Source organism: Scyliorhinus torazame, chromosome 13 (genome assembly GCF_047496885.1).
Source record: "Scyliorhinus torazame isolate Kashiwa2021f chromosome 13, sScyTor2.1, whole genome shotgun sequence".
NCBI classification, from domain to species: Eukaryota; Metazoa; Chordata; class Chondrichthyes; order Carcharhiniformes; family Scyliorhinidae; genus Scyliorhinus; species Scyliorhinus torazame.
In genome coordinates this window covers 188341585-188367667 of record NC_092719.1, presented here as the reverse complement: position 1 = coordinate 188367667, position 26083 = coordinate 188341585, and the positions used below count along the sequence as shown (strand labels likewise).

General features: G+C 47.0%; 1 protein-coding gene across 3 annotated transcripts in view; it reads left to right on the top strand.

Moving 5' to 3' along the window:
• Nucleotides 1-26083, top strand: part of slc6a11b (solute carrier family 6 member 11b) — a 209323-nt gene that overhangs the window by 131775 nt on the left and 51465 nt on the right. For all 3 annotated transcript variants that reach the window (XM_072472598.1, XM_072472596.1, XM_072472597.1), the window contains exon 8: nucleotides 25975-26078. In XM_072472598.1, the coding sequence (XP_072328699.1) occupies nucleotides 25975-26078 (104 nt within the window). The remainder of the gene's footprint in view (nucleotides 1-25974; nucleotides 26079-26083) is intronic.

Below are 26083 nucleotides of genomic sequence, written 5' to 3'. Positions count from 1 at the left end.
CATCCAAAGAAGATCGTTGATACACTCCAGTCAGTCAGGATTTGGCAGCAGAGGGCAGGTTAACAGATCATAGAATCCCTACAGGGCTGAAAGAGGCCATTCAGCCCATCGAGTCAACACCAACGATTTGAAAGACCTCTCTACATAGGCTCAATCCCCCGCCCTGTAACCACACCCTAAGGGGTAGTTTAGCATGTCCAATCCATCTAACCTGCACACCTTTGGACTGTGGGGGGAAACTGGAGCACCCGGAGGAAACCCACGCACACACGGGGAGAAAGTACAAACTCCACATAGACAGTCACCCAATCAAACCTGGGTCCCTGGCGCTGTGAGGCAGCAATGCTAACCACTGTGCCACCGTGCCGCCCCAGAGAAAGGGCAGTGAAAGAATGGCCTAGCATTGGCCAGGATTCGAACCCGGATAAGTCACCCCTTGTGTTTAGCAGAGATTTTGGAGCATAATTTGGGCCATTGCCATTCAATCCTGCGTCTCCACCTGCTGTGCCCTCCTGAGATTCAGTGGAAGTCATCCGTACGGGAACATTCAATAGTATGCCTTCTCAAGGCTCTAGACACTTCAGGTAGTAAAAGTAATTGATCCCAAGAAGAAGCTATAATATTCTCACAGCTCTTCAGTGTGGTTGCACCGTTATAGAAACCAACCTTAGACTCAGTTATTAAATTCACTCTATGCCCTGGATTTTGGATGTGGTGAACGTACACTGTTGAATCAAGTTGACTGAAGTGTGCTGGATTATTGATTCTACTGATGTCAGTTCAACTCCCTCGCACTATCAGACTCAGTTCGCAGAAAGGAAAAATATTGATGGATTCATTGCCAGTTGTTTGCTATTAACCTACAGAACTATTTCCTTTTACTTTTTTAATGTGTTGGAAGGTCTCACAGTAGAAGCATGATGATAGGAAAAATCTTGAAGGTGCTGGAGCCCTGGGCCCCACGAAAAGTGGCATAATGTGGAAAGTAGCTAAACATTTAAACTAGAATACTAGCAGATACAATTTGCCTTGCCTGTTTCAAAGTGCAGTTGGTGCTGACTCACTCGACCGGATTGTGTTAACTCTCCTGATACCTGAGACAAATCCCATGCTTTGGGGGGTGGGCGGAGGGGGAGGGGGATGGAGGGGGGGGGGGGTGCATTGCCACTGCCTACCCATTTTCTTACATGATAACCGAGTAGCTGGCAGAGGATAATGTAGGCACAATGGGACCTCAGTCACCACATGACTACCCAAGAGCACCCGGTGCAATTTTCAGGCAGGGTGGAGTTTTGCCACAGGGGAGGCCATTCCTGTCGGCGGGAGCCTAACAGGGCCATCAAGTGCCTGATCAGATGCATCACCACCAAGCCCACAAGGAGGACACCAGCGGTGGAAAGAAACTCTCAACTGGCCTTTAATTGCGGCCCCTTAAGGACCAACTGGTCCTCAGTTGTGTCCTTGTGCTTCAGGTCTTCCTGCCTGACAGGTATGCAGCCAGCCTTACACCCAGACTGGCTATTGAATGGCAAACTTGGAGAACATACTTCAGCTGGATATCTGGGAAACATTACCCCTGAGTTTCCGATCTGGAAATCCTCCGCTCGCCCAACCAGCCCTGCTTTCCTTGTGGCCAAGTGTAAATAGTAGGACCATTGTCTGCTGCCTTATTAAACAGTGGATTAAAAAAAACTGGTTAATTCATAATCAGGATTGTCTTTTTAAAATAAATTTAAAGTTCCCAATTTTTTTCCAATTAAGGGGCAATTTAGCGTGGCCAATCCACCCAGCCTTTCGGTTGTGGGGGTGAAACCCACGCAGGCGTGCAGAGACTGTGCAAATTCCACACGGACAGTGACCCAGAGCCTGGATTCGAGTCCGGGTCCTCAGCGGGTAGTCCCAGTGCTAACCACTGCGTCACATGCCGCCCTATAATAAGGATTGTTTGACTAGCATTCTAGAAATAGCGAAAGGCAAATAAAGACAAGAATTCAGTTTTAAAGTGAATCCACAGATTAGCTCTGGCAAACTTTAACCAAAACCACCATGATCAGGCTCTATCATAGCATAAAAGTGAATCAGTGATGAACAATCAATTAAAGAAATGCTTGTCCTTATGATATTCTGTTCTAATTTATAGTCCATGATGCAGAGCAAGGCCAACAGCGGGGTTCAATTCCCGTACTGGCTGAGGTTTTTCATGAAGGCCCCGCCTTCTCAACCTTGCCCCTCACCTGAGGTATGGTGACCCTCAGGTTAAATCACCACCAGTCAGCTCTCCCCCTCAAAGGGGAAAGCAGCCTATGGTCATCTGGGACGATGGCGATTTGACTTTTACATTTTATTATGCCTTCAGCAGAAAACTTAATGGACTGGGATTCTCTGGGCTGCCAGATGGGTTTTTTGTTTATTCGTTCATGGGATGTGGGCATCGTTGACTGGGCCAGCATTTATTGCCTATCCCCGAGGGCACTTAAGAGTCAACCACATTGCTGTGGGTCTGGAGACACGTATATGTCAGACCAGGTAAGAATGGCAGGTTTCCTTCCCTAAAAGACATCAGTGGACCAGTTGAGTTTTTACGACAATTGACAATAGTTTCATGGTCGCCATTAGACTTTTAATTCCATATTTTTATTGAATTCAAATTCCACCAACTGCCCTGGGGGGATTCGAACCCAGGTCCCCAGGGCACCCCTGGGTCTCTGGATTACTAGTCCAGTGCCAATACCACTACGCCACTGCCTCCTGGGTGGCTTGCCCTCGCCAGCAGCAGGATTTACCGTTCCTGCCACCTGCCAATGGGATTTTCCATGTGGCCACCCCACGCCGCCGGGAAACGCGGGGGAGTGGGGGCGCTGCCAGCGCAAAGGAGAATCCCGCCGGCAGAGAATACCGCTGAGGATGTCTGATGTGCATCTTTGAGAAACCACTTAATATATTGTGCCATTGAAGGGGCAGGGGGACTTTACCTTCAAAATGCAGGAGAGCACGCAGAGATAAAAAACATCAGAGGGTCAAATTTGTTTTGTCGGAAGAAATGAAGTGATATTAATTCTGAACAGGACATTGGTTAAGTTACAGATGAAGCCATTGTGTATTTCTGGGTGTCCCATTGCAGTTCACATATTTCAATGATGGAAAAGGGCACAGTGAATATCCACCAGAAGGATGCCTGAAATGAGAGGCTCTAGATGCAGAGACAGAGTAAAACACGCCAGCGGGAGTTCGGCCGGTGTACAGCGGAGAATCGCGGTGGGGGCCTGTTAGAACGGCCCCTGACCGGCGCCGTGTCACCCGCGCGCACGGGACTGGCGGGTCCGCGAAGAAACGCCGTCGCGCCGGATTTCTGCCCCCGCTTCGGGCGCACGGAGGGTCGGAGAATCCCGCCCCCAAGGTCTCAGCTACTGGCTGGACGGCCGGTCAGAAACCCACCGCTGCCTCTTTTTGGGAAGACTCGCCCAACCACAAGCCAATCAGGCAGTGCCGGGAGCAGCAGCAGGCCTTCCCCAGGACTTCGAAACCTCGCCTACCGAGAGCTGCCAGCCAATCGGGGCGGCCAACGCTGGTGCTCAGTAGCATCACTCAGGAGGCCGTGGCTGCTGCTGGAAAGGCAAGCACCGGAGTTTCCGGATTGCGCAGTGGCCCAGGCCACAGGAGAGTCATGTGGGGGCCGGGGATTTGCGGGTTGCCCTTCCCCACCCCCCACCACCCCCTTCCCCCCCCCCCCCCCCCAGCAATCAGGACGTCACAAGCGGGCAACATAGTTTTAACTGTTGTGCACACTGCATGGTTACAGCTGGGTCAATATCAGCGACGCCAGGATGAAGCCCTTAAGTGGTCATTATTTGGTCACTGAAAAGCCCCAATTGCTGGTGGGGTGATACAGGAATTGAACCAGGGGGTTCAATCTCCCTCCAGTTCCCCAGTAGACCAGACAAGGCTCAAATTCCTTTTTAGCTGTCTATTCAAACATAGGCGAAGGAGACCACACTTCAGTCTAACTGAGAAAGGGGCTCACAGATCAGTCGCACAGGGATGTTTTATATGACATTGCATTACAGACACTTGTGGTAGGCTATATTAGGGGTATTGCGGTACCTAAGTGGGATGTACCTTATACTGTACTATGAGTGGTGGAACCTGCCTGCTGGTTCCGCCCAGCAGGCGGAGCATAAGAGTCTGTGTTTCACCCACAGCAGTCATTCTGTACCGGAGCTGCTGGGGTAACTACTTGTTCATTAAAGCCTTCAATTGGATTACAATCTCGCTTCAGTAGTGATTGATTGTGCATCAACATTTACATAAACCAATTACTGACCGCTGTTTTACACAATTAGTCAATCACGGGGCTACACACACTGTCCTTGTGATTACAGCCATAATATACTGGACACTATATGGTCAGTGTCTAGTTTAGTTGTTCTTCATTCAAACTGCTTTATTCAAACTGGCTATTGGGGTCAGTCGCATCCATACCGTGTACAGCAGGGCTTCCGCGATCCTCATCTGGGGTCAGTTTGCATTTCGTCAGCACAACAAAGACTCAAGACTTTGTGGTTACCAGCCCGCCAATTGAAGTAACTTTCTTCCATTTTGAATACTCGTAATTAAATTCAATAAATTCCGTTCGTGTTTTATTTTTCATCTTTCCCCTTTCAGGTGGGAAGGTCGACCATGATCCTTCCCGCTCAGAACTTGATTTTGTTGGGGGCATGAGGTCAGCAGAGTTCCCGTAAGCCACCATCCCAACTGAGTAAATACCCTTCCTGCCTCCAAGCTCACCGCCAGGGAACGTACAATATAAATACATGTGCGTTCATTTTTCTTTCCAATTAAGGGGCAATTTAGCCTGGCCAATCCCCCTAACTTGCACATCTTTTTGGGTTATGGGGGTGAGACCCACGCAGACATGGGGAGAAGGCGCAAACCCCACACAGGCAATGACCCGGGGCTGGGATCGAACTCGGTGCCATGAGGCAGCAGTGCTAGCCACTGTGCTGCCCCTCATGTGCGTTTCATAAATTGAATGAAATATAGTTTTAAAGTACAAGACACTGAGCAGAGCCAAGGGATGAACAAGGAGCATCTGTACTCTCCCATCTCAATGTAATGAATTTATTCATTAGGGTCGATACCCAGTAAAAGTAGTGACATAGAACACCAACTGCCTAGCAACCAAAAAAAAACTGGAAATAGAGTGAAAATAAGTCATTTTCATGTAATTGGCCACTTTCAAAAAAATGTTGTCAAGTGTACAGTACAAAACCAGCTGTTCTTTTACTCTCCCTGATATATTTCCTAATTTTAACAGAACAAAAAGAGTTGTATTCAGCCATTTTCTGCAGCTTAGATTTGGCAATCAAGACCGCTGTGTATTACTGAACAAAAAACATAAATTAACATGTTGAAGGTTGTTAAGAGAGAAGGGAAGACTGTGTGAGTGTTTTCTGTTATAAACAGTACCCTGCATCTCCCCCACGTTGGTTGATCCTCAGAGAATATGGGGAAGATTGTTGTGCTGCAGTGCTCCTAGCATAGAGCTTCATCTGATGGATATGGATGCTGAGAATTCAGCCTGTCTGATTCTCCGACCACATGATTCATGTTAACTACTCAATTGTGCGGTCGAATAATAAGGGTACCGACGTCCATGTCCAAATTCATGACCGGCTCTGCCATAGCAAGAAGCCCTGCCACAGGAGAATTTAAGTGTAAAATGAAAGTGTGCCCTCCCACACGCGTTTCCCAAACTGTCGTGGTTTGCATTCACTGTGGGGTACATTTTTCTCTTTGGTGCTTGGGCGTATAACATCACGTGAACGGAGAACACACAGGAAGATTGGGCAGGGAGGAATACACAGCAGTGATAGAAAATCAGGCAACATTTTTTATAAGGGTGTGATCCTTCCCAGTTGTCCTTGATGTATTTTATGCAGATGATGTTGTACACTCAAACACTGAAGTGAAAGATCTCCCTCCACCGTAACCTTTTCAGATTACATGCGGCTTCAAGGGGATTTCCAAGCAGCACTCTCATTTCTGACGTCACACTTCGCTCCATTCCACTCTCCTTTTAATTCATTCATGGAATGGGAGCATCGTTGGCTGGGCCAGCATTTTTCCCCATCCCTAACTGCCCTTCAGAAGGTGGTGGTGATCTTCCTTCTTGAACCATTGTGGTGCTTGTGGTGTAAGTGCACCCACAGTGCTGTTTGGGAGGTTGTTTCATGATTTGGACCCAGTGACAATGAAGGAACAGCGATATATTTCTAAGTTGGGATGGTGTGTGGCTTGGAGGAGAACTTCTCGTTGGTGGTGTTCCCATGTGTCTGCTGTCCTTGTCCTTCTAGATGGTAACGGTCGTGGGTTTGGAAGATGATGCCCAAAGAGCCTTGATGAGTTCCTGCAGCACATCGTGTAGATGATGTACATTGCTGCCACTGTGCAGCGGTGGTGGAGGTAGTGAATATTTGATGGTGGGGTGAAAACCAAGTGGTCCGCTTTGTCCTGGATCATGTTGAGCTTCTTGAGTGTTGTTGGAGCTGCACTCATCCAGGCAAGTGGACAGTATTCCATCATACTCCTGACTTGTGCCTTTGTTGATGGTGGACAGGCTTTGGGGAGTCAGGAGGTGAGTTATTCACACAGGATTCCTAGTTTCTGCCATATTCTTGTAGCCACAGTATTTATGTGGCTAGCCCAGTTCAGTTTCTGGCCTGTGGTAAACCCCACAATGTTGATAGTTTGAGGGAGCGCGGCATGGTTGGTGTTGCCATCTTTTGCCACAATCCTGAGTGCCCACACAGGTGGATGCAAAAGATTCAGTGGTACTATCCAGAGAAGAGCAGGAGTGTTTTTCTGGTGTCACATTTATCAATCAACCAACAACTTCCAAACACAGACTACACGGTACTTTGGTCTGTCCAAATTGGCAGTTGCATCTGCTTACATAACAGCATGCAGCAGTTCATTGGCGGTGAAATACTTTGTGGTGTTCTGGGAATGTGCTGAGTGAATTCACTCTCTGCTCTTTCCTGTTACTGTGCTGTCTCAGAATCGACACACCCTTTACTTGGCCCTGCTGCAGAAGGCTCTATGTGACCCATGAACTCTATTTGGAAAAAATGGAAATTCAGTAAATCAATTAGGAATTCAAACATATAAAGCCAACTGAGCAACAGCTTGAAGGGAACATACTGTATTCACTACTTTGCATGGGTTATTGAAATTTCCTGAAAGAGTACAGGATAGAGAGGGCAAAATCAACATCTGTTCATAGCCAATTATCCACAATGTATAGTATGCACCATATTTGTAAGGACAAGAAACAAACTAAGGAACCTACATAAAACCTCTGAAATTATGCCGAGCATGTTAATTACAATCTGAGAATGATGTCAACTGAAAGAATTAGAAAGCTACAGTTGCTTCGTGACTCAAGGTTAAGAGAAAGGGTCAACTTACTTGAAATAATATAGGGGAATAATCTTCAATTTTCAACAGGTCAATACTTGTGTTCCATCTTGTGTAAACTAAAGAATAATATTGACGGAAGCCATTAGAAACTCTAGACATGAAGTATAATAATTTAGTATTCCCAAAGCACTGCTGCTTGTGACTCGAGAACGTTGAGATTTTGGCCTCTCTCCAACTCATTACCCTCACAATTCTCTTCCTATTACTTTGGTGGGCAAAAAGTCAGGGGGACCATGAATTGAATTCCAGATATATGCTTTTGCTGCAAGTAGCTCTGCACTGGACATGCTAATACCTACCCTTATATTCAAATCTTTGAATAAATCACAAAAAGAAATTTAAAAGGTTGGGTTGCAGGCCACCATGGCCCCTGCCTCCCCCCCCCCCCCCACCCTCCAACTCTTGCCCCCCCCCCCTCTCCTGGCTACAAAGTTGGGGAGGAGTCCCCCACCCCCACTCTGGGTGGCTACCCCACAGTCAGTCAATGCAGGGAAATCACTAATTGGCCTGAGGTGGGCTTGAAGGGTGGGAGGGGCAGGGGTATCGTCAGGGCCAGGCTGGCAGGCCCCAGTGAGGAGGGTGAGAGAGGTAGGGGCTGGAACTGTCAAAACAGTGGGGGAAGGTAACGGCAGTGGGGATGATTTTGGGGAGGGTGCCTCCGATGGGTCCAAAGAGGTCATTCCTATTGACCTTCGTCAGCTCACATGGTTAACGTTGTCAGGCTTTACATTGGGCTTCCCCCAGCAGTGGCTACAATATTGGGGCTGGTGTGGTGAGGCCCTTAAGCGCCCATTAATTAGCCATTCAAGGGCCTCAATTGACCCAAGGGTGGCCAGGCCATCCGAGGGCTCCCCACTGCCGCAGGTATAATTGTGCCGGGGGCAGGAACAAGCAGGTAGCCAGTGGGCACGTTGGAATTTAGAACTAACGGGAGGGTGAAGTCTATCTGAATGTTACCTATATAATCAATACAATAAACCAAAAGACATAGTGGAATATTATCACCCAAAGAATTCTTGCATTGCACTCACATATTTCGGATTGTACGCCCAGAAGGGTACGTAATTTCTTCATAGCATACATTCATAAGATAAGTCCTTATATTTCAATTTTACAAAGCTTTAGTCGGTTTGTACTCGGAGTATGATATGCACTTTTGGCCCCTGCAATTGGTAGTGGGCATTGAGGCACTGAAGAGGATACAGAGGACGTGACTCAGTTACAAGGGTAGAATTACAGAGTAAAGTCATGAATGAATGAAGAAGAATCAAGTAGCTGTATAACTAGATCTTTATTAAATTCTAAAGGACTATCTCAGTAATTTGTGATGGGAAGAAATAGAGTCACAGAGGTTTACAGCATGAAACAGGCCCTTTGGCACTACTTGTCCTTGCCATCCAGCTTTTACCATTAAGCTGGTCCCAATTGCCCACATTTGGCCCATAACCTTCTATACGCAGCTTTCCCATACAACTGTCTAAATGCCTTTTAAAAACAAAATTGCACCCACCTCTCCTATTGCCCCTGGCAGCTTGTTCCAGGCACTCACCACCCTCTGTGTGAAAAAATTGCCCCTCTGGAGCCTTGTGTATCTCTCCCCTGTCACCTTAAACCTTTTCCCTCTAGTTTTAGACTCCCCTATCTTTGGGAAAAGACGTTGACTATCCACCTCACCTATGCCCCTCATTATTTTATAGACCTCTATCAGATCACCCCTACGCTCCAGGGAAAAAAGTTCCAGTCTATCCAACCTCTCCTTGTAACTCAAACCATCAAGTTCCGGTATAACCCTGGTAAATCTTTATTGCGCTCTTTCTAGTTTAATATCCTTTCTATAATAGGGTGACCAGAACTGTACACAATATTCAAAGTGTGGCCTTATTAATGTCTTGTACAACTTCAGCAAGACGACCCAACTCCTGTATTTAATATTCTGACCAATGAAACCAAGCATGCCAAATGCCTTCTTCACACCCTGTTCACCTGTGATTCCACTTTCAAGGAGCTATGGACCTGTACTCCTAGATCTCTTTGTTCTGTAACTCTCCCCAACTCCCTTCCATTAATTGAGTAGGTCCTCCCTCGATTCGATCTACCAAAATGCATCACCTCACATTTATCTAAATTAAACTCCATCTGCCATTCATTGGCCCACTGGCCTAATTGAACAAGTTCCCCTTGCAACACTAGATAACCTTCTTCACTGTCCACTATGCCACCAATCTTGGTGTCACCTGCAAACTTACTATCCATGCCTCCTAAATTCTCATCCAAATCATTAATATTAATAACAAATAACAGTGGACACAGCACTGATCCCTGAGGCACACATTGGTCACAGGCCTCCGGTTTGAAAAACAACCCTCTACAACCACCCTTTGTCTTCTGTTGTCAAGCCAATTTTGTATCAAATTAGCTACCTCACCTTATGCAACAACCTACTATGCGGTGCCTTCTCAAAGGCTTTGCTAAAGTCCATGTTGACAACGCCGAATGCACTGACCTCATCTATCTTTTTGGTTACCCCTTCAAAAAACTCAATTCAATTTGTGAGACATGATTTTCCACTCACAAGCCATGCTGACTGTCCCTAATCAGTCCTTGCCTCTCTAAATGCCTGTAGATCCTGTCTCTCAGAATACCTTCTAACAACTTACCCACCACAGACGTTAGGCTCACTGGTCTGTAGTTCCCAGGCTTTTCCCTGAGGCCCTTCTTAAACAAAGGCACAACATTTGCTACCCTTCTATCTTCAAGCACCTCACCTGTGGCTGTCAACGATTCAAATATCTCTGCTAGGAGACTCACAATTTCCTCCCTAGCCTCCTACAACGTCTTGGGATACATTTCATCAGGTCCTGAGGATTTATCTACCTTGATGCGCTTTAAGACTTCAAGCACCTCCTTCTCTGTAATATGTACACTCCTCAAGACACCTCTATTTATTTTCCCAAGTTCCCCAACATCCATGCCTTTCTTAACAGTAACTACCGATGAGAAATATTCATTTAGGATCTTCCCCATCCCTTGTGGATCTGCACATAAGAGGCCCTACTCTCTCCCTCATTACTCTTTTGCCCTTTATGTATTTGTAGAAGCTCTTTGGATTCTCCTTTGCTTTATCTGCCAAAGCAATCTCATGTCCCCCTTTTGCCCTCCTGATTTCTCTCTTAACCCTACTCCGCCAACCTCTATACTCTTCAAAGGATCCACTTGATCCCAGCCGCCGGTACTTGTCATATACCTCCTTCTTCTTTTTGGCCAGGGCCTCAATATCCCGAGACATCCAGGGTTCCCCACTTCTACCAGCCTTGCCCTTCACTCTAAAAGGAATGTGCTCACCCTGAACCCTGGTTAACACACTTTTGAAAGTCCTCCACTTACCAGCTGTCCCTTTGCCTGCCAACAGACTCCCCCAATCAACTTTTGAAAGTTCCTGTCAATACCGTCAAAATTGGCCTTGCCCCAATTTAGAATTTTATCTTTTAGGCCAGACCTATCATTCTCCATAGTTATCTTAAAACTAATGGAATTTTAGGAAAGTCGAACATGCCAATAGAGATATCAATAATGGGTCAGGATGCCAATAAATATTTCTTCTCTCGAAGGACTTACACTGAATGGAACAGGTGAATGGGGTAAGTACGAGAACAGTTTGGATCTTTAAGAAGGTACTTAGCATGTTCAAGTGTGAGAAGCACAGAATGTAGCTTACTGTAATGCAGGGAGGAATGACATCCTTTAGTCATAGTACATTGAGGGAACTGGAAACTTCAAAAAAACACTGAGGTTACACGTTTGACATGACGTAAACTTTGTATGTATTGTCTGTAGTTGTAAATGGGAGTATAATATATATAATCAATATATATTCGACTGAGGGCAGCACGGTGGCGCAGTGGTTAGCATTGCTGCTCACGGCTCCGAGGTCCCAGGTTCGATCCCGGCTCTGGGTCACTGTCCGTGTGGAGTTTGCACATTCTCCCCGTGTCTGCGTGGGTTTTGCCTCCACATGCCAAAGATGTGTAGGTTAGGTGGATTGGCCATGCTAAATTGCCCCTTAATTGGAAAAAATGAATTGGGTACTCTGAATTTAAAATAAATTTCTATATATATATTCGACTCAATGGGCCAAATGGCTGGTTTAGGACACCAGGGGCTGGTTTAGCACACTGGGCTAAATCGCTGGCTTACCAAGCAGGCCAGCAGCACGGTTCAATTCCCGTTCCAGCCTCCCCGAACAGGCGCCGGAATGTGGCAACTAGGGGCTTTTCACAGTAACTTCATTGAAGCCTACTTGTGACAATAAGCAATTTTCATTTCATTTCATTTCTTCTGTACTGTAAATTCTATGATTCTATGATATATGTATATATACAGAATTGAAAGAAATTGAATTGTTTTGCACTTTATGAAATGTCAACTTTGAATAGTCATGTAGTGCACATTTACAAATTTTATTAATTAAATATATTGTGGGGGGGGGGGAAATAATTAATTAAATACACCAAGTCATATTTAGCCATTTTCTCTCTAAGCATGCTCAAAATCATCTTAGGAAGTTGGAAAGAAATCTCTACTATTTCTCTTCCAATTTGTCACTTTCCTGTCACTTTGAGGATTTAGCATTACTGCTGGCCAGGGAGCCTAGTGGCGCTGTGGTGGCATCTCTAGAATTTTGGTTCAAGTTCCACTTCAGGACCAGATGACCAGAGAAGACATGTTCATATGTGGCCAAACAGGTTAATTATCGGCCTGTAAATGCTGATAAGCAGGGAAGTTTCCTGGCCGGCCTTACTGCAGAAGACAATGGCAATCGGAAAGGCAAATGGAATGTTGGCCTTTATTTCAAAGGGAATGGAGTACAGAAATAGGGAAGCCTTGCTGAAACTGCACAAGGATCGAATTAGACCACACCTGGGATATTGTGAACAGTTTTGATGCCCTTATCTAAGGGAAGATAGGCTGGCACTGGAGGCAGCCCAGAAATGATTTACTAGTTGACCCCTGGTATGGAGGGATTTTCTTGTGAGGCAAGGTTGAGTAGGTTGGGCCTGTACTCATTGAAGTTTAAACGAATGAGAGGCTACCTTATTGAGACATATACCACGAGGCTTGACAAGACGGTTCACGAGGTTATAACGGCTAGTGGTCAGGATAATCACAGATGGGCATTGCAGTCATTATTCACCCTTCCATTTATCTGTATGATGCAGTAGATCCCTAGACCTCTGCTTCCAATGAGAACATTGAAGAATGTGTAAGTTATAGAATATCTATTGTGTGAATTCGGTAAAATATGTCATGTTAGAATTATGGTAAACATAGTTATAATAGTAAATAGTGTAAAGGATATACGTTGCGTGTTAATTGAGCTTCAAGTAACAGTTTTTATTTGGATAATGTACTCAGAGGTTAAATGTCCTAGTGTCAAGCTACATTGATCCTTTTTATTTCTAGTATGTTATTCTTATCCCAGAGTGGTATGGTAGACAGGTTGTGACCAACAGCCTGTTCCTGTGCTGTCTGTCCTATGTATTTTTTGATTTTTCAATTAGTATAATTGTGTGATACTTTAAAATTATAGGGTTCACTCAGTGAACCTATGCTCCCATTGGAACATATGGGACCACATATCAATCACTCTGAGTGGCCGTTCTTCAGGGATTGCTGAATTTAGTCTTGCAGTTTTTTTTGCATTTGATTCCTGAAAAGCTCACTTTCCTTTTTACAAAACTAATAACTAAATGACCAGAGCCAGCTGGAAGAAATAAGATGGTTACGAATAGCAACATTTGTTTTTGGCATTAACCAGCCACAGAAATAATTTTTCACAGATGGTACTGTGTTGTTGACAAATTCATCTGGGACGAAGGGGTGACAACACTTTAGCCGCTTTCATCTTTCCACAGTGAGCCGCATTTCAGATTAGAAAGAAGCCAGTTTGCCCACAGAACTCTGGGTATTTTGCCACAAACCAACATTGTGCGCAAGGCCGAGGAAAAACGTGAGGTAGATTGGTGAAAATAAATGGAAGGATTGCACAGAGGAATACCACAACCTTCATTGACCTATCACTGAGTTGACTGGACCCAAGAGTCAAGCCTTATTACAGACAAATCTGTTTGCCATAACTTTTCACGTTAACATCTGGATTAAGCAGCTAGGGATGTACAGTCTGCTAGACTGGACATTCAGGACATTAAAGTGACTGGTTCTTGGCAATCAGCCCTGTTTAGATCCCTCAGCCATGTTAAAGGCAAATGCGCATTGTTGAAGGAATTCTTAGATTTTGAACAAGACCTATTAGGTGTTTAGAACAAAGTGCAAAGAAAAGTACAGCACAGGAACCGGCCCTTCGGCCCTCCAAGCTCGTGCCGACCATGCTGCCCGTCTAAACTAAAATCTTCTACATTTCCTGGGTCCGTATCCCTCTATTCCCATCCTATTCATGTATTTGTCAAGATGCCCCTTAAATGTCACTATCGTCCCTGCTTCCACCACCTCCTCCGGCAGCGAGTTCCAGGCACCCACTACCCTCTGCATAAAAAACTTGCCTCGTACATCTCCTCGAAACCTTGCCCCTCACACTTTAAACCTATGCCCCCTAATAATTGACCCCTCTACCCTGGGAAAAAGCCTCTGACTATCCACTCTGTCTATGCCCCTCATAATTTTGTAGACCTCTATCAGGTCGCCCCTCAACCTCTGTCGTTCCAGTGAGAACAAACCGAGTTTATTCACCCGCTCCTCATAGCTAATGCCCTCCATACCAGGCAACATCCTGGTACATCTCTTCTGCACTCTCTCTAAAGCCTCCACATCCTTCTGGTAGTGTGGCGACCAGAATTGAACACTACTCCAAGTGTGGCCTAACTAAGGTTCTTTACAGCTGCAACATGACTTGCCAATTCTTATACTCAACGCTCCGGCCAATGAAGGCAAGCATGCCGTATGCCTTCTTGATTACCTTCTCCACCTGTGTTGCCCCTTTCAGTGACCTGTGCACTTGTACACCTAGATCTCTCTGACTTTCAATACTCTTGCGGGTGCTACCATTCACTGTAAATTCCCGACCTGCATTAGACCTTCCAAAATGCATTACTTCACATTTGTCCGGATGAAACTCCATCTGCCATCTCTCCGCCCAAGTCTCCAAACAATCTAATTCCTGCTGTATCCTCTGACAGTCCTCATCGCTATCCGCAATTCCACCAACCTTTGTGTCGTCTGCAAACATACTAATCAGACCAGTTACATTTTCCTCCAAATCATTTATATATACTACAAACAGCAAAGGTCCCAGCACTGATCCCTGCGGAACACCACTAGTCACAGCCCTCCAATTAGAAAAGCACCCTTCCATTGCTACACTCTGTCTTCTATGACCTAGCCAGTTCTGTATCCACCTTGCTAGCTCATCCCTGATCCCGTGTGACTTCACCTTTTGTACCAGTCTACCTGCATCAATCATCTTTGTGACCTCTTCGAAAAACTCTATCACGTTAGTGAGACACGACCTCCCCTTCACAAAACCATGTTGCCTCTCACTAATACGTCCATTTGCTTCCAAATGGGAGTAGACCCTGTCTCGAAAAATTCTCTCCAGTAATTTCCCTACCACTGACGTAAGGCCTGTTGTTCCCTGGATTATCCTTGCTACCTTTCTTAAACAAAGGAACAACATTGGTTATTCTCCAGTCCTCCGAGACATCACCTGAAGACAGTGATGATCCAAAGATTTCTGTCTAGGCCTCAGCAATTTCCTCTCTAGCCTCCTTCAGTATTCTGGGGTAGATCCCATCCGGCCTTGGGGACTTATCTACCTTAATATTTTTCAGCAGGCCCAACACCTCGTCTTTTTGGATCTCAATGTGACCCAGGCTATTTACACACCCTTCTCCAGACTCAACATCCACCAATTCCTTCTCTTTGGTGAATACTGATACAAAGTATTCATTCAGTACCTCACCCATTTCCTCTGGCTCCACACATAGATTCCCTTGCCTATCCTTCAGTGGGCCAACCCTTTCCCTGGCTACCCTTTGCTTTTTATGTATATGTAAAAAGCCTTGGGATTTTCCTTAACCCTATTTGCCAATGACTTTTCGTTACCTCTTCTAGCTCTCCTGACTCCTTGCTTAAGTTCCTTCCTACTTTCCTTATATTCCACACAGGCTTCGTCTGTTCCCAGCCTTCTAGCCCTGACAAATGCCTCCCTTTTTCTTTTTGACGAGGCCTACAATATCTCTCGTTATCCAAGGTTCCCGAAATTTGCAGTATTTATCCTTCCGCACAAGAACATGCCGGTCCTGAATTCCTTTCAACTGACATTTGAAAGCCTCCCACATGTCAGATGTTGATTTACCCTCAAACATCCACCCCCAATCTAGATTCTTCAGTTCCCGCCTTAAATTATACATATCCAGAGCTTGCTGTTTGTGTTTCATTTGGGGAGTGTGGGGAGAGCTGTGGTGCCATGGCATATTCTGGAAGGAATGCAGGTTGCACGTGGAGTGGAAGTTGTGTGATAAATGTGACCCTCAACATTCCTTCATCCTCTCCCCCCAATTAGTCTTACTCCCAAATCCCATTGGGTTGAATTTTCCCAACCTCATGAAGGGAGAGTTGGGGGTGGGTGAGCCGGAGCAGTAGGGGGAATCACATTGGGAAGGTTCCCTCATACACTCCTGCTGGCGGGGAAGCAAGTCAGCAAACTGCTCCAACAAGGTGATCAGCCAGCTACACGAGTTAATGACCCAATTAGGGGCCATTTTCCAATGGTGATGGGATCTCTAGAGGGAGTGTCCTGACAGCCAGACAGGTAGATGTCAGATCTAGAAGCTCCACACCCCCAGTTGCAACAAGACAAAGCTAATCCCGTCCGCACTGACGCCAGATCAGCGTGGGCCTTTTCAATCTAACATCTGCAGAAACTGTTCGTAAGTGCCCCCATGTTGATACCATACACTCACTTTCCTGCCTCAGCAGTGCTGGTGGGGCTGCCGGGCTGACATTGCTGTGGGCCCTCTGGACTTGCCGGGTCCCTGATCTGCCCGCCATCATTAACTGGATGAGGTTCCAGGAAACAGCTTCTTAATTGGCTGCGTCCAGGAAGATCATGACCACAATCCCACCATTGGCGCTTCTGCCTTCTTGACCCAGAATTGAGGCCAACATTGGGATCGTGACATAACTGGTATGGTCCAACCCATCATTATCGGTGCTAGCCAATAAAAGGGTGAAACACAATTGTGACATGCAATTGTAAATTGGGGACATCCATTGATTAAAATGTTTTAGCTGGACAAAATGTTATCAATTAATGTTTTAATTCATTATGAACAACAGAGCTGGTTAACACTGGCTGCTTACAAACAGGACAATTAGCATAACAGCATAATACAGCATGGCCTAGTTAAGGGACATGTCACTAATGAGAGGATTCCTTGAAAAGTTGTTTGGGCATCTATTCATTTTCATATACCTGCGACATTTGTTAAACTGCCATGACATGGTGAATGGAAATATACGTTCATCATCAGACTGCTCCCATTAAGAAGCTTCAACAATACTCGAATGGGCTCACACCGAAGGATAGGTTGCATTACGCAACATTGAGAATTATGGTAATGAGGGCTGTTTGTTTCTCTGAATGACAGTGCCACTTCCTGTCCTTTGTCAAAACAAACGCTTTTCTTTTCTCATGACCTTTGGTGTGTACTGTTTGCCGGCGAGTTAGACACATGCTTGAATAAGTGTGTCACTCAAAGCCTCCCTGCAGACAACAGTGCTGTTCACCCATCTATGATACTGCAGTGAATGAGCTGAGAGTGTGTTTTATCTGAGCTGACAACGTCAAATCGAGCTAAATTACTAAAATAGCACCAGAATTTTACATCAAATTTGGCCTGCAAACCCGATTATCTTAGTGAGCTTTAGTACATGCTCCTTCTAAAAAAAGCTAGTGTCAAAATATAATAATTACCGTGTGAAGCTTGCAGAAAAATCTTTCATAATTTTTCAAAATTGAGAAATGCAAAATGTTGGTTTTTAACATTTAGAGTATACATTAAGTAGGTCGTGTTATCTCTGTGTTTAGTTGCTTTATGTGTCCACATGTCGACATAAGCATGTAAACTGTAGTGCGGAAAGTTACCCAACTCTCAGCCGGTTTTTCCTTCGTGTTGGCCTAAAGATACTGTCAAAAGTCACCCAGGAGGGAGAACCCAAGGGTGAAACATTTTGAACCCAACCAGCTTGTTTTGTAGCTAAGAAAGCTCATGTAGATGAATATTCTATTGAAAGTAAAACTAAATATATCCCTTTATTAAAAGTTATGATACGATACACCCAACAATAACTTGCATTCATATAGCACCTTCAATGTAGGAAAATGCCCCAAGGCATTTCCAGAAGCCATCCCTTGGTGGCAGAGTGGTGCCATGATTCGGGGAATTGATGCCTCAGCCTGGCAGTATAAATGGGCTACTGCCAATATACAGGTAAATGCAACAGAAATTTGTCTTCATTTTTATTCATTTCATCTATTCATTCATATTCATATAAGGGTTGGCTTGAGAATCCTGCACGTTTCCCCACGTAGCAATACCTACATCTGTTTTGCTATTGTTAGTGAAGGGAGAAGAATATATCCTTATCTTGTAGAGACCTTTGATAATTAGGACGTATATGTTTCCGCAAACCCTTTAATGTAGTAGAGGCAGAGTATGGAGCCTTAGAACACTATTCTCTGCTGAAGATTAAATAGACCAGAATGCATTTCCTCTGCTGTATTGCGTCTTATTCCTGCACAGCACACACGTTAAGGCTTTGACAATCCAACTACTAAGGAATGTAACCCTTATTACATAACACCAAAGCTCTGTGTCTGACCTTTGGCTTTCTTGACAATTACCAAGCTGCCGTCATCTCCTTTGGGGGGCTATCCTCAAGTTGCGCCAAAGCCGCAACTCTCAAACTCCACCTGTTCAGGTTTCGTGACCTGCTGCCTATTTTCAGAAAATAAATGGAATCGACAACCAGGGTCTGGATTCTCCGCAGCCCTGCGGCGAAATCGCGTTCGACGCGGGGGCAGAGAATCCCTGTTGGCGCGGAAATCGTAGCCGGCACCGCTGCCGTGATTCTCCGGTCCTCGTAAAATCGCTCGTGCGCGATTTATGTGGCGCGTCTAGGGGGCCACTGACAGAGGCCTCCACCCCCCCCCCCCCGATTCTCCGCGCAAAATGCCCGAGTTCCCGAAGGCGTGGTTCTAACCACGTATTGGCCGTCGAGAACTTCAGGGGGCGGCTGCGGAGGCAGAGTGAAAGGCCAGCGTTTTTACACCGGCGTGGGGACACAGCCCCGTTTCTGGAGAATCCAGTCCCAGTGTTCTTATATCAAATCTTTACCTTGGGAACACTCGACCCCAATTTTCTAACAGTATCTTATATTAGTGATTGACAGTTTGCTTCACTGTTGATTAGCTGAAACAAAATCATGTATTGCTTGGAGGAGTAAGTCGGCAGTACTTTTTGGATAAAGTTTGAAGCTCCTGGTGCTCCCCAGTTGCTCAGTTGGTCAAGACATGTTGTGCAGTGTATTGCCGTCATCTCAGAGTTAAGAAGGGTTGAGAGTGCACACATGACAGGCATTAATCTCACTTGAATCTTCATAAACAAAGGCTGGATAGTTTGCAGACTTAGCCAATCTATGTTGTGTAAATGCAGATTGATAAGAATGTTCAGTCAACAATAATCAAAATGTAGAATATTTTCTTTACCAAATAACATTTAGCTTTAGAGGCAATAGATTGTGCATCATTAATCTGCTGGGAGCTTGTCAGGAGACTAATTAATGTGGTAGACAATTATTATCCATCAGATATAGATTGTCAAGAGTATTCAGAGTATATTTGGATTATGGTTGCTTGATTATAGTATGCTATATACTTGATTGGTATACGTGGTGTATGGTGCAGTTAGCTTTGTATACTTGGATTTCAACATCTCTGGAATGTAGCATACTTAGCATATCTGGATTCATGTTCTTGGTTGATAAAATTCTTGGATTTGGAAACTCGCATTATAGAATTTTTGGATTTATATATATAGCTGTAGTATGCATAATTGGAATATACTTGAATTATAAAGAGTTAAATCTGCCCCAAATATTCTATAATCTATCGGCTGATGGGTTTCCAGCCTCACCATGTGATGAGTTGGTGGGGAATGCATCCCTGCTGATCATAGATATCCCACAGCCATTTACAATTTCATGGAGCATTCATTGATGCGGAATCTCCACCTCTCACTAAGGGGGGAGTCCCACCTCAGAAGCTGCTAGCTAAATTGATTGACCAGAAACTCTGTAGTCCCAGCAATAGCGCCATGAGGGGGGCCGCTGCTGCAACTACACGCAGTCACAGCAGTATAAATGCTGGAGCCCACAGGACCAGATAAGTCTAGAGTCTCGTGGCGAGAAAGGGGGAGGAAGTGTGTGCTGTTGAGCCAGGGTGGGGTTGGTGGGAGGGAGGGGGTGCGGTACTGGTGGCAGGGAGGGAGCATCACAGAGGAGGGCTGATCTTGCCGGGATGGGGAGGTAGGGGCTCAGTCTCCCACCTCCCCCTGTGACAGAGGTGCTCCCGAACACCTCCCCCACCTGAGGCCTGAGCAGAATTCTGGGATTTTGACCCAGTGACAGAGAAGGAACAACAATATATTTCCAAGTCAGGATGAGTGTGGCTTAGAAGGGAACTTGCAGGTGGTGGTGATTCCATGTATCTGCTTGGACTTCTAGGTGGTAGAGGTTGTAGGTCGGAAGGTGAATCTGAGAGCCTTGGTGAGTTGCTACAATTCATCTGATGTACGGTACACATTGCTGCCACTGTGAATCGGCGGTTGAGGCAGCGAATGTTTAAAATGGTGGATGGGATGCCAATCAAGCCCGCTGCTTTGTCCTGGTGATGTTGAGCTTCTTCAGTATTGTTGGAACTGCTGTCAAGGCAAGTGGAGGGTATTCAATCGCAGAATCAGAACAAGGGGCGAAATTCTCTGGTATCGGCGCGATGTCCGCCGACCGGCTAATCAGTCCGGCATCGCGCCGCCCCAAAGGTGCGGAATCCTCCGCATCTTGGGGGGCCGAGCCCTAACCTTGAGGGGCTAGGCCGGCGCCGGACTGATTTCCGCCCCGCCAGGTGGCGGAAAAGGCCTTTGGTGCCCCGCCAGCTGGCGCAGAAATGACATTGAGCTCACGGCATCCCCGCGCATGCGCTGTGGAGGGAGTCTCTTCCACCTCCGCCATGGTGGAGACCGTGGCGAAGGCGGAAGGAAAAGAGTGCCCCCACGGCAGAGGCCCGCCCGCGGATCGGTGGGCCCCGATCGCGGGCCAGGCAGCAGTGGGGGCAACCCCCGGGGCCAGATCGCCCTGCGCCCCCCCCCAGACCCCGGAGCCCGCACGCGCCGCCTTGTCCCGCCGGCGTGGATTAAACCACCGCGGGCGGGCTCTGGGGGGGGCGCGGGGCGATCTGGCCCCGGGGGGTGCCCCCACGGTGGCCTGGCCCGCGATCGCTGCATTCTAGCAGCGGGACTTCGGCCCATCCGGTGCTAAACATTGTGTAACCATCACAAACATTCCCACTTCTGACCTTATGATGGATGAAGGCCATTGCTGCAGCAGCTGAAGATAATTGGGCTTAGGACACTAGCCTGAGGAACTCCTGCAATGATGTCCTCGGACTGGGATGATTAATGGGAGGAAAGATATATTCTACCTCACAGAGATCACTAAATATTCACAGACAGATTTCTTTGAGGTAAATTGTCAATTGGCAGTTCATCACAAAATGTGGGCTATCAAACGTGTCCAACTCTATTTAGGGACTGTGACTAATGGAATTGTGTCAGAATATTTTCTGACTCTTTGTCCCTTAAACTATTCAAAAATGATTTAGGACAGGATGGTTTTCTCACGGGTTTTCAACTCTGCATTCCCCTCCTGAAGGCAGTCGATTTATCACTAAACAACAGTTCCAAATGCTAGGAAGGTATTTGACAATGGCATTCACACAGCGAGCATTAAATCTGTCCTCACCTGGGGCAGGGTTCTCCGACCCCCCGCCGGGTCGGAGAATCATCACGGTGTGGCGTGAATCCCGCCCCGACTCCGGCTGCCAAATTCTCCGGCGCCGTTTTTTTGGCAGGGGCGGGGGATCGCGCCGCACCGGTTGGGGGCCGTTGGCAGCGCCCCCCCCCCCCCCGGCGATTCTCCGCTCCCTGATGGACTGAGCGGCCGCCCGCTTTTGGCCAGTCCCGTATCGGCGGGACCTGGCTCTGAGGGCGGCCTGCGGAGTCCTCGGGGGGGGGCGCTGGGGGATCTGGCCCCGGGGGGGGAGGGGAGGGCACTGTGGCCTGGCCCGCAATCGGGGCCCACCAATCTGCAGGCAGGCCTGTGCCGTGGGGGCACTCTTTCCCTCCGCGCCGACCTGTGTAAAGCTCCGCCATGGCCAGCGCGGAGACGAAACCCCCTGCGCATGCGCAGGAAATACGCCAGCGCTCCTGCAACTCGCGCGGGCCAGCGGAGGCCCTTCGGCGCCGGTTGGTGCGCGCCAACCACTCCAGCGCCGGCCGAGCCCTTCCTCCACACCTTCCGGGCGGCCCGACGCCGGAGTGGTTTACGCCACTCCTTGGCGCCTGTACGGCCTGCCCCGCCAGTTACCAGAGAAACCCGGCCCTGAAGTCCACATATGCACTCTTCCAGCAGGGGTTATTGGATAACAACCAGCGACAAGGACCATAACTCATTGTTCCCTTCCAAACTAACAATACGCTCAGGAGGAAGTAACAAAATATGTTCTTAAGATTATTTATTTTAAATAGGTTAGTTCAATACTGAGTAACATATTGATTATGTGCAAGCTTAGGGATCCAAGTAAATTGTAAATAAGGATGGCCTCGCTTCCAGTTGAGCAACAACTCAATTTTACATTTTTCATCCATGTTTTTCAATCCATTGCCGATCTCACCCCACTCTCCCTATCTTTATAATCTCCTCCAGCCCTTCAGCATTTGAAGATATCTGCACTCCGCTAATTCTGGCTTATTGAACAACCCGATTTTAATCATTCCGTGGCTGGTGGACATGCTTTAAGTTGGCAAATCTCCAGGTGCTGGAAATATGGCTGAGACTGGCACAAAGGTGGCACTGCCAGAGTGCCTGGCTAGCAGTGCCAAGTTGGACGGTGGTACCAGCAGCCAGGTTTCCACACTGCCTAGAGGCCAACCATGCAGAGCCTTCTATCGCCTGGGAGACCCCCCACCCCCACCCCACCCCCACGGTATCATTTTGCCTGGTCCCCATTTGTGGGAACCAGTACTGAATGGCGCCCGGCTGGGTCTCCTCAGAGAGGCCAATAGATCTGGGAGTCCGATCAATCCGCTGTCAGCATGGGCAGGACCCCGACCGTGACATCTCACGAGACCTGGTTAGATCTCGCAAGGTGTCACGGAGGAATCCCGGGCAAGCCTCTCCCGGGAAAGCCACCCGCATCTTGCCCCGATTCCAGCCAGTAGATCGTGCCCTATAAATACAAGCTCTTATTGTTAGGATGGTAATTTAAAGAAAGCAGATAACTATAGCTTAACATTGGAAAATGTAAGATTGCAAGCGTAAATAAAGACAAAAAAGATCAGGGGCGGGATTCTCTCCTACCCGACGGGGCGGGGATTTCCGGCTTAATGGAGTGGCGGGAACCACTCCGGCGTCGGGCCGCCCCAAAGCTCCGCACCTTTAGGGGCCAAGCCCTCACCTTGAGGGGCTAGGCCCGCGCCAGAGTGGTTTGCGCTCCACCGGCTGGCGGGAAAGGACTTTGGCACCACGCCAGCCGGCGCCGAAAGGTCTTCGCCGTGCGACGCATGCGCGGGAGCATCAGCGGCTGCTCACGGCATCCCCGCGCATGCACAGGGGAGGGGGTCTCTTCCACCTCCGCCATAGTGAAGGTTTAATCCACGCCGGCGGGCGAGTGTTGACAGTGGCGGGACTTCGGCCCATCGCGGGGCGGAGAATCGCCAGGGGTGGGCCCACCAACCGGCGCGATTCCCGCCGACCGGCGCGGCGCGATTCCCGCCCCCGCCGAATCTCTGGTGGCGGAGAATTTGGGACACAGCGAGGGCAGGATTCACGGGGGCACCCCCCCTGGTGGGGGGGTCGGAGAATCGCGCCCCACATATACAGCAAAATTGGTTCCATATTTATGAAGACCATGCAAATATCACATTTGAATGCAATGGGTTCTGATTGATTATAATGTTGCAAAATGTTACTTACTTTAAAGTCATGGAGAAAATAGTGGGTGTTTAGGTGAATTGGCCACGCTAAATTGCTCCTTAGTGTCCAAAAGGTTAGGGAGGGTTAGGATGGGACGTGGGATAGGGTAGGGTGCTCTTTCGGAGGGTCGGTGCAGACTTGATGGGCTGAATGGCCACCTTCTGCAGCCTCCTTCTGACCTGGAGGGATTCTATAATTCTATTATTCTATGAAATTCAGTTTTCCCTCAGAGACATTACTTGAGCCAAGTATTCACAACAAAGCAACTTGCATACTGTTGAAATCAATAGTATGAATTATCTTTATGGATCCACGTATTAACTGCATTATGGTTCAGAAGATTCTTTCAGTTTTATACATTGCGGTCTTTTAATTTGCAGTGCATGAAACCATGGGCGGGATTCTCCATTGCGAGTCCGGTGCACTACCGCTGCCAGTGAGGACGGAGAATTTGGTGCTCAGCCATATCTCCATTCACTGCAGCTGGACTAGGGAATCTCGCCAGCGTGAAGCAACGGAGAATCGAAGCTCTAAATCTGCAGGACTCTTCTTGGCACAACGTCCTGCTTGACAAGAGCACAGACCATAGAATCAGCAAGTTATATTTATATAGCATCTTTATCTAGGTAAATGTTCCAAGGCACTTCACAGGAGTATTTTAAACCAAATCATGATACTGAGACACATGAGGAGATATTGAGGCACTAGAGCAGATGGCCAAAACCCTGGTCAAGGAGGTACTTTTTAAGGGGTGTGAGGAAAGCGAGGCAGAGGGATGTAGGGAGGGTACTTCTGAGCTTGGGGCCTAGGCAACTGAAGCACGACTACCAGCGGGTGGTGCGATTATCAAAGGGAATGCACAAAAGGCCAGAATTCGGGGAGCGCAGATATCTTTGACTGGAGGAGATTACAGAGATACGGAGCAGCGAGGTCATGGAAATATTGAAAAGAAAGGATAAGAATTTTAAAGTCAAGGTATTGCTTTCTTGGGAGACGATGTAGGTCAGCGAGCAGGTTGGTGGTGGTGGTTGGGTGGGGGGGCGGGGGGTGGGGGGGGGGGTGGAGATTGGTGGTGGGGGACTGGACCTGCTGTGAATTATGACTTGGGCAGCAGAGTTTTGTATGACCTCAAATTTCCAAAGGGCAAACTGTGGGAGACCAGCCAAGAGTGCTTTGGAATTTTTGAGTCTTGAGGTATTGAAGACATGAATGAGGGTTTCAGTCGCGAGCTAAGAAGTGGAGTGATCTTACGGAGGTGGAAATAGGAAGTCTTAGTGGAGCATGAACCTGAGGTTGGAAAACCATCTCGCAATCAAATGTGACACCACGGTTATAACAGGCTGGCTTAATCTCAGGCTGATGCAAGGGAGAGAGATGGAGATGGTAGCTGCAAAACGAAGTTTGAAGTGGGAAACAGAGAGCATGGCTTCAGTCTTCCCAATATTGAATTCAATAAGTCAATACAATATTTAAGAATCTGATACACAGAGCAGTGTGCCTCCCAGTTCTCCAGTTATTGCGATAAATACCATGAAAAATGTCAATAAAATATCAATAAAAATAATATCATAAAATATTGTGAAAAGCATATATTTTGTTCTAATGTTGGAAAAAGAAATCCGAAACAGACCAGCTATATATATATCTGGCTTCATAAAATGGCAATCATTACTTCTTTAGCTTGTTCCTTTATATCTGATGGTATTATTATTGAGCAAGTCATGTGGAAATGTTGGCCTTGATTTTAATCTGGGCAGGTGGGAGAAAGGGGTGTCAGAAGCTCTACTGCTTCAGAAATGAGGCCCAGGCTATTTTCATTCCAAGGCTTCATTCGGATATTGGCAACTGAGTTCCCAGTGGAATGTCCGGAACAGTCGGGAAGCAGCAGAAGTTTGTGCCACCTGGAGGCTGCACCCCAACACATTGTTGGTGGTGGGAATGAGTTCCTGCAACATCTCATGGGGACATTGTATTCAAGGCAGGGATGGAGGAGCAGGGGGGAAGCAACCCAGAGCAACTTAAAATCAGTGTATCCTGCTACATTAATACTTATATAATCTTCAGACTATTGCAGATGATGGCTTTATTAGATTGTTTAAAAAAAAAATTTGGCTACTGAGATTCTTCTTTCGTATTGAAAAATATTAACAAGTCATCTGATTTTTTTCGCAGGTCTGGCTGGATGCTGGTACCCAGATTTTCTTCTCGTATGCCATTTGCCTTGGTTGCTTGACTGCGTTAGGAAGCTATAATCCCTATCATAACAACTGCTACAGGTAAA